The sequence below is a fragment of the Argentina silus genome, assembly GCF_951799395.1.
Source record: "Argentina silus genome assembly, chromosome: 11".
NCBI lineage: Eukaryota > Metazoa > Chordata > Actinopteri > Argentiniformes > Argentinidae > Argentina > Argentina silus.
Window position 1 is genome coordinate 678,584 of NC_139665.1, and position 13,798 is coordinate 692,381.

Here is a 13,798-nt window from a genome sequence, read left to right on the forward strand (position 1 = left end):
TGACCTGGTCATCACCATGGGTACGTACAGTCATATACATATGTAGACATATCTATATATCTCCCTACCAAGCCTACCAGGTCAGACAATCCTTCAAAAGATCCTCAAAACCAACCTGTCTTTTTAAACTTGCTTTGAATATTTTAATCTTGTTTTACTGGCTGTGCTTTTGTTTTACTTGTTATTTATCTATGTGTTCTATTATCTATTGTTCTCTCCGTGGAATGTCGTGTCTTTGAGTAGTGAGAAAAGCGCTATCCAACATAAATACATTATTGACATATATATATATATATAACTATATCTTTATATAACTATATATATCTAACTATACATATACATCCCTTTAACCCTCCATCTCTCTGTCTTGTCTGTCCTCCCTCTCAGATGCCAGGCAGCGCCGGGGGGGGCAGGGGGGGAGGAGGAGGGGAGGGGTGAAGAGGAGGAGGAGAGCGCTGGATGAAGAGGGAGGGGAGGGGCAGAGTGAAGGGGCGGGGCCAGAGGTGGAGATTGACAGGGAGCTGGACCGCGAGCTGGAGAGCAAGTCCAGACAGCACAACCTGACCACGGCTAACGTCCGCAACATCATCCACGTGAGTACCTCAGTCCAGGGGGGTAGAATCATCCAGACTCCTCTGACGTGGGAACGTTCAGTCACATCCTCAAGATGGCCACGTAGAGACACCTCCTTACAGAGCTGCTGTATCAGGAAACTGACTGCATCCCGTCAAGCACACTGTCCCAATACATTTGGTGCCTGGAATACGGGGACTATGTATAAAAATGGTTGTCATTTCTAAATGGTAAAACCAATATGTACACCCTCAAATAACAACTGAGAATCTTTTAACCTCATAGTAATTATTTGATTTCAAATCCAGACTTTTGGAGTATAGAGTCAAAAGGAGAAACAATGCTTTTCTCTGACCGCAGGTGGCAGGGCAGAGGGCAGGGGGCAGAGGGCGGGGCAGGGGGCAGAGGGCAGGGCAGAGGGCAGGGCAGGGGGCAGAGGGCAGGGCAGAGGGCGGGGCAGGGGGCAGAGGGCAGGGCAGAGGGCGGGGCAGGGGGCAGGGCAGGGGGCAGGGGGCAGAGGGCGGGGCAGGGGGCAGAGGGCAGGGCAGAGGGCGGGGCAGAGGGCGGGGCAGGGGGCAGGGCAGGGGGCAGAGGGCAGGGCAGAGGGCGGGGCAGGGGGCAGGGGGCAGAGGGCGGGGCAGGGGGCAGAGGGCAGGGCAGAGGGCGGGGCAGAGGGCGGGGCAGAGGGCAGGGCAGAGGGCAGGGCAGGGGGCAGAGGGCGGGGCAGGGGGCAGAGGGCAGGGCAGAGGGCAGGGCAGAGGGCAGGGCAGGGCAGGGGGCAGGGGGCAGGGCAGAGGGCAGGGCAGGGGGCAGAGGGCAGGGGGCAGGGCAGGGCAGAGGGCAGGGGGCGGGGCGGGGCAGGGGGCAGGGCAGGGGGCAGGGCAGGGGGCAGAGGGCAGGGGGCAGGGCAGGGCAGAGGGCAGGGCAGAGGGCAGGGGGCAGGGCAGGGCAGAGGGCAGGGCAGGGGGCGGGGCAGGGGGCGGGGCAGGGGGCAGGGGGCGGGGCAGGGCAGGGTGTTTGTGTTGTTGTGATTATTAGCCCAGCTGAGTTTCAACATGTCTGATCTTTGACCAACAGGAAGTGATCACCAACGAGCATGTGGTGGCCATGATGAAGGCTGCCATCAACGAGACGGAGTCTGTCCCTGTGTTTGTAAGTGACAGCGGAGGTTGATTTAGAAATTAATTTTTTACATCTGAAAGTTGTCATGTGTTTACAGTCCTTTTTGTGTATCTCTCTCTCTCTCCCTCTCTCCCTCTCTCTCTCTCTCTCCCTCTCTCCCTCTCTCTCTCTCTCTCTCTCTCTCTCTCTCTCTCTCCCTCTCTCCCTCTCTCTCTCTCTCTCTCTCTCTCTCTCTCAGGAGCCTAAGATGACGCGTTCCAAGTTCAAGGAGGTGGTTGAGAAAGGAGTGGTGAGCTCTCTGCCTGTTGTGTGTTAAACAGGGTTGTGTGTGAGGTGTGTAGTTTAGTCTCTGTGGTGTTGGTGTGTTGTGTGTTGGTGTTGTGTGTTGTGTGTTGGTGTTGTGTGTTGTGTGTTGGTGTTGTGTGTTGTGTGTTGGTGTTGTGTGTTGGTGTTGTGTGTAACCCTGACCCCCAACCTGTGTGTGTCTCAGGTCATTCCAGCCTGGAGCATCTCTCCCATCAAGAAGGTCAATCAAGTGAAGGTACCTCATCATCATCGTACTGTGGTGCTGCTGTTGGGGTTAGGGTGTTAGCAGAGGACAGGCCAGGGGAGGCTGGTGGAGGTAGGAATCAGAGGACAGGCCAGGGGAGGCTGGTGGAGGTAGGGTTAGGGTGTTAGCAGAGGACAGGCCAGGGGAGGCTGGTGGAGGTAGGGTTAGGGTGTTAGCAGAGGACAGGCCAGGGGAGGCTGGTGGAGGTAGGAATCAGAGGACAGGCCAGGGGAGGCTGGTGGAGGTAGGGTTAGGGTGTTAGCAGAGGACAGGCCAGGGGAGGCTGGTGGAGGTAGGAATCAGAGGACAGGCTCACAGAATGAGGAATCAAACACGTTCCATGCATCACAATGAGCCTGTCCTCCGATTCTTACCTCCCCTAGCCTCCACTAGCCTCCACGAGTACAAACATGACCTGACTGGCAGTTCTGCCATATGACCATTAGTAATGACTGAGGAACCTGCCCCCCCCCCCCCCCCCCCTCCATTTTAGGCCCCCCAGTTTGTTGACATCCCCCTGGAGGAGGAAGACTCCTCTGATGAAGAGTACCGCCCCGATGAAGAGGATGAGGACGAGACAGCCGAAGATGTGAGATATTAGAGATCAGATGAACGTTTCAGTAGCGTTTCCTGAGTGTTTTGGTGTTAGTTTACGTACCGTGTCTTTGCATGCAGTCTCTTGGTCACTGATGTCATATCCTTGTTTATTGTGATGGTATTGCAACGTGTGTGTGTGTGTGTGTGTGTGTGTGTGTGTGTGTGTGTGTGTGTGTGTGTGTGTGTGTGTGTGTGTGTGTGTGTCAGACCTTCCAGGAGAGTGACATGGAGAGTACATCCTCGTCTCCGAGAGGAAGAGGAGGAGTCTTCCTCAGGGGGATACACACCGACAACAATGATGGCAGCTGCAGCCCCTTTCAGGTGACACACACACACACACACACACCTGTCCTCATCACAGATTGTGGCCCAGAACACACCCCTGGCCAAACTATACTGGTCTGAGTATTCAGAACCTGGCTGAGCTGACCTCTGCTGACCTCTGCTGACCTCTGCTGACCTGGTCACACATGCATGTCCACACTGGAATTATCCTTTTTTCTTTGTTTCTCGACACCAAATACACAACAAAAACCTACAAATCTCAAGGTTAATCTCAAGGTTAATCTCAGGGTTATGGGCCCTGGTGATTTCAGCTCCATAAGCAGATCAGTAAAATGTCTCCATTCCTTTATCCTGTTAGCTCCAACATGCCATGTCTCCCCCCTCCCCCTCCCCCTCCCCCTCCCCCCGCAGGGCCCCCGCAGTAGAGCCAGACACCTGAGGGTGGCGGTGGTCCCTATGGGCCCCCCCCCCGCCCCCCCAGCCCCCCGGCCCCCCCTCCAGGGCCCCCCCAGACTGCAGCTTCCTGGAGAAACTCCACGCCGTGGAGGAGGAGCTGGCCATTGGCCCCGTCTGTCTGGAGCCCTACCAGGTAGCCCCTCCCCCACCCCCCAAGTTCATTTAGTTTTTAAGTTTCTAGTTTATTTAGTTTGAACATTTTTAGTTTATTTAGTTTTAAAGTTTCTAATTCAACACATTATTCACCCTATAAAACCACATCTCCCCCCCCCGCCCCCCAGCCCCTGGACAGTCTGATGGCATGTCGTACGCGTTCTAAGCGTCCGCTGAGGGACGTCCCCCTGGGCCGGCTGGAGGCGGAGCTACGCTTCCCTGACATCACGGCCGACATGTATGACTCCGCCCCCGAGGACAGAGAGTGGACGCACTGGCTGCAGGGGCTGATGACCTCTGACACGGACAACGAAGGTGAGGGTGTGTGTGTGTGTGTGTGTGTGTGTGTGTGTGTGTGTGTGTGTGTGTGTACACGTGCGAAAAACAAGCTAGCGCACTCTCCCTCAAATTTTTTTCTTCTCTCCCTCCCTCCCTCTCTCTCCCTCTCCCTCCCTCTCTCCCTCTCTCTCTCTAGAAGAGGGGGATGATGATGATGACCCAGAGTATAACTTCCTGGCGGAGCCAGACGAGCCAGACGTCGAGGATTACCGCAACGACCGCGCCGTCCGCATCACCAGTCAGTCACCATGGAGACAGGCTCACCTGTCCATCAACTCACATATGCCCCTCCCCCTAACCCTCACTAGAGAAAAGGATGTCAAACAGGGGAGGCTGGTGGAGGTAGAAATCGGAGGCTGGGCTCATTTCTACCTCCACCAGCCTCCCCTGGCTTCAAAGCTACAGGACACTGAAACACACATTCTAGTCAACATCTCAAACTCATCTGGATTATCCCTTCTTCCTAACATCCACCTCTCTTCTTCTCTCTCTTCTTCTCTCTCTCTCTCTCTCTCTTCTTCTCTCTTCTTCTTCTCTCTCGCTCCCAGAAAAGGAAGTGAATCAGTTGATGGAGGAGTTGTTTGAGACGGTAAGACAGTGTCTTTCTGCTGCCCTGGCCTCCGATCCTCTGTCAGGGGAGGCTGGTGGAGGCAGAAATCGGAGGACGGCCTTATTGTAATACATGGAACAGAATGAGGAACGGGATCAAACACAAACACACGTTTGATATCATTCCTCATTCAGTTCCATGTATTATAATGATTTCTGCCTCCACCAGCCTCCCCTTGTGTGTGTGTTGATCGTGTGTGTGTGTGTGTGTGTTAATAATCCCGCTCCTCTCTGTGGTCCAGTTCCAGGATGAGCTGGGGACTCAGGAGCAGGATGAAGAGGGTCATGAGGAAGAGGAGGAGAGGGAGGGAGAGACCCCTGCTCCTGGGAAGACCACCTTCAACACCCCGCAAACCATCCCGTTAGTGTCCCCACACACACACACACACAGGAACTCTCTTTCATACACACACACACACACACACACAGGAACTCTCTTTCATACACACACACACACACACACAGAGGAACTCTCAAGCACACACCAATAATTATTATTATTATTTCTCTCTTCCAATAACCCCCCGTCTCCCGTCCCGTCCCCCCGTCTCCCGTCCCGTCCCCCCGGTCCCCCGTCCCCCCGTTCCCCCGTCCCGTCCCCCCGTCTCCCGTCCCGTCCCGTCCCCCCAGGCTGAAGGAGCCGGTCTCGGAGGCTCCTCTGGGTCGGTACCGGACAGTGAAGGAGCAGCTGGCTGCTGTGCGTCAGCGCAGAGCGTTGTTAGAGAGCCAGGGCCTGCTGCCCCCCCGCGGCCCCCCCCGGCCCCCCCAGCCCTTCAGCCCCACCCTCAGCGCCCCCCAGAGGCTGCAGCTGCAGCAGCACATCCAGCAGGTCTGACCCTAACCCTAACCCTTCTCAGTCACTCACACACTGGATTATTATTAGTCGAATCATACAAGTATGTCATTGTGTGTGTGTGTGTGTGTGTGTGTTGATCGTGTGTGTGTGTGTGCAGCATGTCCAGCTCCTGACCCAGGTCCACATGCTGAGCAGCCCAGTACCAGAGCTACAAGGAGAGGCTAACACCACCCAGCAGTTCCTGGTGAGACACACACACACACACTCACACACACACCTGCATACTCCACAACTATACAGGCGGACACACACACACACACTCACACACAGACAGACACACACACACTCACATGCTCCACAACTGTACAGGCAGTATAGCTTTAACACATCATTTTGACACAGGTATTTTCTCAATCTCCCTCCTGCTGTCTATCCATCTCTCTCTCTCTGTCTATCCGCCCCCCCCAGGGTGAGCTGCAGATGTTTGCCCAGCGGGGGGAGCTGTCCCGGGGGTCTGTGGAGCCAGGCTATCTCAGTGTGTTTAGAGCCTCCAACCTGCAGGGGGCGCTGTCACTGCTGCAGGAGATGAAGCTGTCTGCACCCCGCTGCCAACAGCCACCCGCAGAGCCACGGCAGTGCAGACGAGGTGTGTGTGTGTGTGTGTGTGTGTGTGTGTGTGTGTGTGTACAGGCACACGTAAGAGATTGACAGAACAACACGAGGGTTTTTGTATATTTGATTTCATTAGTTGTGGTAAAATGTGCACAAGGTGTTCATTCGCTGTGTGTGTGTGTGTGTGTGTGTGTGTGTGCGCGTGCGCGTGTGTGTGTGTGTCTACAGTCCGTAAGCACCCCACCATGCCCCCACAGCTGGCCTGGCTGTTTGCCACACGGCCGGTGTTCCTGTTCCCCCGCCTGCTGCCCCTGGTCAGCCTGGACCCCGCCCTGCACTCCCTACGGACCACCAGCATCTTCACCGCTGGCGAGGACTGGTGAGGCCCGCTACGGACCCACACTAGTCCATGTCTCAGATGTCCACATCAGGGGAGGCTGGTGGAGGTGGAAATTGGGCTCATTGTAATGCATGGAACGGAATGATGTGTTTGATACCATTCCTTATTCCGTTCCATGCATTACAATAAGCCCATCCTCCAATGTCTACCTCCACCAGCCTCCCCTGCTGATGAACGGTCTGGGAGGTAGAAGCTGCAGCTGTGATGGAGAAGAGTTTACCTCACGCTGGTTTGGTTTACACACACGTTATTAATTTGGTGACAGACAGGAAATACATGGAATCAAAATAATAGTTGTTGCAATGATGGTGTGTGTGTGTGTCCCCGTCCCCCCCCAGCCTGGTGGCCCTGGGTCTGAGGAGCCTGGAGGAGACCCTGCGCCCCATGGAGATGCTCTGTCACTACCTCCTCCGGGCGAAGAGGGTCACCCAGCTCAAAGACCACATCCTGGACAAATGTAAACCCTCCCAGCCTGACAATGTCATCAAGGTACACACACACACACACACACACACACACACACACACACACACACACACACAGACTGGTCCCAAAACAATACAACAAATATTGTAGTTAATATTCAACGACACGTACGACTAAAAAACCGAAAACCCTCACCTGGTGTGTGTGTGTGTCCCAGGCGTACCGGCTCCACAAGGTGGTTCAACCGATGCCCCTGGCCTGTGGCAGAGTGAAGCAGGGGGACTGGCGCCCCCCGGTGGAGAGAGAGGAGAGGGACATGCCCCAGTGGCTGAAGGTAGGTACTGCACCTCCACACTGATCCCTGGCCCTGTGTAGATATGACTGGATTAGTGGGAACCGTAGTGATGGTAATTCCTTGCCCTCTGATGAGATGGATGGAGATTTCAAAAAGTATCTGAACGCTTGTCTCTTCTTCCAGAATAGTCTTCCTTTTATCTATGAAGCGGTACAGGAAGTCAACGGCTGCCCCGCCACGGACGCTGTGTCCTCTCCAGCCCCACCCACCACCAAGCCCCCCTGTCAGTCAAACAAAGCCCCTCCCTCCAAGCGCGTGCTAGCCTACAGCTTCCCCCCGGGGACCCGCTACCCCCCCGAGCTCCCGGAGGGCCTCTCCTTCCAGCGCTGTGGCTTCAGACGCCTGAACCCCCCGCGCTGTGACCTCTCCCTGTCCCTGGCCGTGTCTCACAGCGCCACCCACAGTCTGGGAGGTCGAACTGCACATTCAGAAAATAATTCGGAGACACGTGCACTTATTCAGCGGTGCATGGCCAACCACAGGCTGCAGCCCAGCGAGCCTGCCAGGTCCAAACGTCCTACTTCTCAACCTCACCCAAACCATCCCGGAAAACCTCATCCTGAAAAACCTCATCCCAAGCCTTCCCAAAGACCCCTCCAGGTCATCCTCAATCTGCCCGCCCCCGTGGCCATCGTTGTCATTGGTCCCACCCCTGGTGCTATGCCATTGGCTCTTCTGTCGTCAAAGTCCGCCCCATTGGCTAAAGACCTTGTCGCTCAGCGGTTCAGCACCTTGGCCAACCTCCGTAGGCGACCCCGGGCGTTGGCAGACTCTCCCTGCAGAGAGGCTCTCCAACCAGGCCCCACGGTGGTGCTCGACAGGGGGGTAGATGTCTACCCAGACCCCTCTGGGGTGGCCGAGAGGGGGGTAGATCTCCTGGTGGGTCCCCGGAGCAGGACTAGGTCAGGTTACATGAGCGTCAGGAACCAGACCTCTGGCTCTACGCTTCACGGTGAACAACCCAACGCCCCAGCCTCCAGAACCAGCCGGAGAGAGGGACCTTCAGACCAGCCTTCCACCTCCACAGAGACCCCTGCCCTGGGGAACACCCTGAGACAGGATGGGTGGGACACAGGTAGAGTGGAGGAGGAGGGGGAGATGAAGGATGGAGAGAAAGAGGAGTGTGGTGAAGAGGAGGAGGAGGAGGATGATGATGGTGGTGATTTTGGAATGCCCCACCTGGCCTTGTCCGAGTCGTCTGCCAGTCCCCAGGGTAGTGACACCGTGGGCCCCTCTGAAGGGTGGCAGGACATGACACTGGCGTCATCGCCTGGGGTGGCGGAGGTAGACTTGGGTGACGGAGGAAGGGAGGAAGAGAGGAGAGACGGAGGAGGAGAAGAGAGAGGGATGGAGGAGGAGCAGGTGATGTCCCCAGCCTCTGAAGAGTCCACCTTGTCTGTTCCAGAGCTGCAGGTGAGGATATGTGGTGATGTTGTATTGACGTTGTGGTAATGTTGGAGTGATGTTGTAGTGATGTTGGTGGGGATGTTGTGGGTTAGGGTTAGGTAACGCAAAATGCTTGTAGTACTTTTGACCACGTGATACTTTGTATGCAAAGGACTGTTTTGTTTTTGTAAAATTAGGTGCTCTACAGAACTTAAATGTATTGTTGTGTGTGTGTGCGTATGTGTGCGTGCGTGTGTGTGTATGTGCGTGTGTGTGTGTGTGCGTGTGTGCGTGCGTGTGTGTGGGTGCGTTTGTGTGTGTGTGCGTATGTGCGTGTGTGTGTGTGTGTAGGAGACGATGGAGAAGCTGTCGTGGTTGGCGTCGGAGGACTCAGAGGAGGGGGGAGGAGTCTGCTCCCCACCAGGCCAGGGGGGAGGAGGAGGGGGGATGTCCACCGCTCCACTCTTCCTCCTCGATGATGATGACGATGATGAGCTGAGAGAGAGGAAGGACACGGCCTTCGCTCAGGACTACCTCAACAGGGTAACACACACACACACACACACCTTGATCTGCCCATCTACAGTCACAGGTACACAGGTGTAGCAGTCTTTTAACAGTCAGGTATCAAATCAGTCATCTAATAATCAGATATTAATCTCTTTCTCTCTCCTTCCCTCCCTCCCTCCCTCCCTCTCCAGGTGTGTGAGTCCTTGCAGCAGGTTCCGGGGCAGGTGGAGGCGTTTCTGGAGGTTCTGGAGGAGTTTGAGCGGGCGGTGGAGCAGCGCAGCTCTGTGGATCTGTTCCTGAGCCTCCGGTCTGTTCTGAGCGGCTGGCCGGAGCTGCTGAGGGACTTCGCTGCCTTCCTCCACCCAGAGCAGGCGCAGCAGTGTGGACTGGTACGCAGGCCCCTCCTACACACCTACCAGGAACCAGCTGAACCTGACCTTGTTGTACACTAGTTGGTGTTGGTGTTGCTGGTTGCTGGGTGGGTGGCTGGGTGGGTCGGTGGGTGGGTTGCTGCTGGGTGGGTGGGTTGCTGGGTGGGTGGGTTGCTGTTGGGTGGGTTGCTGGGTGGGTGGGTTGCTGGGTGGGTGGGTGGATGAGTGAGTGAGTGAGTGAGTGAGTGAGTGAGTGGGTGGGTTGCTGGGTTGCTGGGTGGGTGGGTGAGTGAGGCACAGTGTTATCAGCCAATATTAGCCTTTTATGGATAGAGTACTATTGGTATTTATGCAACTCCCCCCCTCCCCTCCCCTCCCTCCCCCCTCCCCTCCCTCCCTCCCCTCCCCTCCCCTCCCTCCCTCCCCCCTCAGCTGGCAGAGCAGCAGGCCTTTGAGCGGAGTCGGCGTTTCCTGAGGCAGCTGGAGCTCAGCGTGGGGGAGGACTCCTCCCACTACCGCCAGATAGTCAGCGTCCTGCAGGGGGGGGGCGCCCTCAACGCTGCTGGCATGACAGAGGTACACTGGGGGGGGGCGACACTGAGTTACACCGGGGGGGGGGGCACACTGAGCTACGCGGGGGGGGCGACACTGAGCTACACCGGGGGGGGGGGGGGGCACACTGAGCTACACCGGGGGGGGGGGGGGGCACACTGAGCTACACCGGGGGGGGGGGGGCACACTGAGCTACACGTTTAATGCTCTGTCTCTCTGTCCTTCAGATGAAAGCTCAGATCACCTCCCTGCTGAGCGGCCAAACCCACCTGCAGGAGGAATTCTGGGTGTTTTTCAACGAGCTCCACCCTCCGTCCTCTCCGCCTGGTCCTGCTGAAGCTGAGAGGGACGAGAGAGACACCGCCTCCACCTCCAGGAAGACCTCCAGTCGAACACGGAGACGTCAGCATCCCAAAACAAAAAAAGTCCAACAAACAGAGGAGGAGGAGGGGTCCGGCTCCGTCCTCTCGGACCGCCCAGTTTGTGCCAAGAACATTTCTCTGACTCCCACTGGCGAGAAAGTGATCCTCTGGACCAGGTTGAGTACAGCGTTCCTGTTCTTTTCTAATCAGAGGTCTAGTTAACTCATTCAGTGCTGAGGGTGAATAAAGTCTCTCAAACTGGCAACATTCTAGAGTGTCAAGGGTGACTTTATTCACCAGAAATGCATAAATTATGGTGCTTCATTTTGTGCCCAATCATAGTGTTGTTGCTAGGTAAACACCACATAGAACACTCAACACTCTAGGTGGTGAGTGTTCCGGAATTCTTTGGCAGTTGGTGGGTTAAATGAATACTCATTAGTTCTACTTAACCTTGTTCCGTTTGTTCTGCTGACTGAACAGAGAGGCAGACCGGGCCATCCTGACAGCCTGCAAGCAGAAAGGAGCGACCCAGAGGACCTTCAGAACCGTGTCTGCCCAACTTGGCAACAAGACGGCCCGTGAGGTGAGAGAGAGGCGTGGTGGTGACTGTAGAGAGAGGCTTCAACAGAGGAACACAGACATCAAACACAGGCCTGGTTCCATTTTAGACCGTTAACACTGCCCCCTTGTGGAGGGTCCTCTAGCCTATTGGAAGGCCAAGTGGCCTATTTCCAGGCCATTACACTATTGGCTACACCTATCCAAATGGAGCTAGGCCATTGGTGGAGTTCTTTCTCTACGCTCCGCCCCCAGTGACGTATTCTAAACCCCTCCCCTCCCCTCCCCCCCAGGTCGGCGCACGCTTCCAGGATCTGATGCGTCTGTTTCGCTCCGCCATGCAACAAGCCTGCTCCGACCACGAGACCAGCGCCTCAGAGCAGCCGAGCAGCGCCAGAGAACCGGACCCAGACTGACCCCAACCCCCCGCCGGAGCAACAGAACCTGGGTTGACGCAGTCTGAGCCACCTCGGACCTGGAACCAGCTACCCTGAAGGCCGGGCCGGGTGCTGCACACCTCCCTCAACAACAGTACAGGGGGGTGGAGACACTCAGGGGGTTAGGGTTGGAGACACCCAGGGGGTTAGGGGTGGAGACACCCAGGGGGTTAGGGGTGGAGACACCCAGGGGGTTAGGGTTGGAGACACCCAGTACCCTCACATTCAATCATCTGCACAGACTCCAGACTGTGGGACATGTGATGACTGTGAAGACTGGACAAGCTGAGTTTGCGCACAATACATTTACATTGAAGTCATTTAGCAGAAGCTTCTAGCTGAAGCTCCCGACCCAATACAACGTTTCCAGTTATGTGCTGGTCGCATGAGTTCCTGTGCTGTTGTGGGACACTAAGGAACATTGTGGTGTGAAACAGGATGGAGACGCTTGAGGAAGTGATTGCACACTGTAGGAGACATCTGGAAGCCGTTTGTGTCGTATTCTATTGAGTGTTCTGGAGGACATTTAACATTAATGACAAACTAGGGGAGGCTGGTGGAGGTAGAAATCAGAGGATGGGCTCATTGTAATGCAGAGAATGGAATAGAATAAGGACTGGTTTGATACCATTCCTGATTACGTTCTATGCACTACAATGAGCCTCCACCAGCCTCCCCTGGTGCAAACAGACACGTGGAGGTGTTGTGAGTCAGAAGAGGTTGTAGCACAATCATGAGGGGATAAATGGCAGACAGAAATTAAACTGGTGAAACAAAGGAGAAATAGATGATAGATTGGCTGTTATGTCTTTGTTGTGTTATGTTTGTTGTATGATGTAATAGAAGGTTAAAGGTCAGTGTGGTTCTGACAGGTAGGAATGTTCCAGTAAAATGTAGACATTTGTTCTATTCAATGACAGAATAATGTTGTTCTCTTCATTCAAAGACTGGGGAAAAAAAACATTCAATTACTAAACACGCCATGCGTTTTTTCAGATGTCCTAAAATTGCCTTTTAATATCTAAAATAATGTTTTGAAAGCCATGTTTGTTCTCCTTCTCTCTTTAGCAACTCCTGCTGCTACAAAATACACTGTTTTGTGGGAGAGAGTTCTCCTGTATATACACTCACCGAGCACTTTATTACAACACTATACTAATACTGGGTAATACTCCCTTTATTACAACACTATACTAATACTGGGTAATACTCCCTTTATTACAACACTATACTAATACTGGGTAATACTCCCTTTATTACAACACTGTACTAATACTGGGTAATACTCCCTTTATTACAACACTGTACTAATACTGGGTAATACTCCCTTTATTACAACACTGTACTAATACTGGGTAATACTCCCTTTATTAGAACACTGTACTAATACTGGGTAGGACCTCCCTTTATTACAACACTATACTAATACTGGGTAATACTCCCTTTATTACAACACTGTACTAATACTGGGTAATACTCCCTTTATTAGAACACTATACTAATACTGGGTAGGGCCTCCCTTTATTACAACACTATACTAATACTGGGTAGGACCTCCCTTTATTAGAACACTGTACTAATACTGGGTAGGACCTCCCTTTATTACAACACTATACTAATACTGGGTAATACTCCCTTTATTACAACACTGTACTAATACTGGGTAGGACCTCCCTTTGCTCTCAAAACAGCCTCAATTCTTCGTGACATTGATTCCACAAGATGTTGGAAACATTCCTCTTAGATTCTGGTCCATGATGACATGATTGCATCACGCAGTTCCTGCAGATTTTTCAGGTGCACTTTCAAGCTGTGAATCTCGTTCTACCACATCCTAAAGGTGTTGTATTGGATTCAGATCTGGTGACTGGGAAGGACACTGAAGAACACTGAACTCATTGTCATGTTCATGAAACCAGTTTGAGACGACTTTAGCTTTGTGACATGGTGCATTATCATGCTGGAAGGAGCCATTAGAAGATGGGTCAATTGTGGCCATGAAGGGATGCACATGGTCAGCAACAATACTCAAATAGGCTGTGGCATTCAAGAGATGACCACCATGAGGATGTGTCCAGGTGTTCCTAATAAAGTGTTAGGTGAGACATTCTCTGCTATATTGTGGATGTTAAGTCATTGGATGAACTGTGATTGACGTTGAAATGGAGCTTTTAAGTCGTTACATCGCATCTGCGTGAGTCGTGTTCAGCCAATGAGATGGTCGTTTTCCGGAACATCCTGTTTAAATCCCGCCCCTCGTCTCTGTGGACGTGTGTTCCGTGAGCGCTAATAACCAACCACTTCCAAAACATTAAGACTTCCGGTTTTGTTTTCGCTATTTCAACA

The 13,798-nt window shown here is 53.8% G+C and overlaps 1 protein-coding gene across 1 annotated transcript; it reads left to right on the forward strand.

Moving 5' to 3' along the window:
- Nucleotides 1-481: 481 nt before the first annotated feature.
- On the forward strand, nucleotides 482-12,399 carry gon4la (gon-4 like a). The gene is given in 25 exon segments (XM_083680152.1): nucleotides 482-593; nucleotides 1,651-1,725; nucleotides 1,934-1,984; nucleotides 2,186-2,236; nucleotides 2,739-2,834; nucleotides 3,050-3,163; nucleotides 3,539-3,589; nucleotides 3,591-3,716; nucleotides 3,865-4,051; nucleotides 4,212-4,313; nucleotides 4,624-4,664; nucleotides 4,927-5,045; nucleotides 5,315-5,513; nucleotides 5,638-5,724; nucleotides 5,949-6,126; nucleotides 6,321-6,471; nucleotides 6,831-6,981; nucleotides 7,136-7,252; nucleotides 7,397-8,686; nucleotides 9,011-9,202; nucleotides 9,361-9,558; nucleotides 9,973-10,116; nucleotides 10,320-10,630; nucleotides 10,938-11,040; nucleotides 11,309-12,399. Coding segments are annotated over 24 exon segments (4,227 nt in total). The 5' UTR covers nucleotides 482-593; nucleotides 1,651-1,680; the 3' UTR covers nucleotides 11,432-12,399.
- Nucleotides 12,400-13,798: the final 1,399 nt, after the last annotated feature.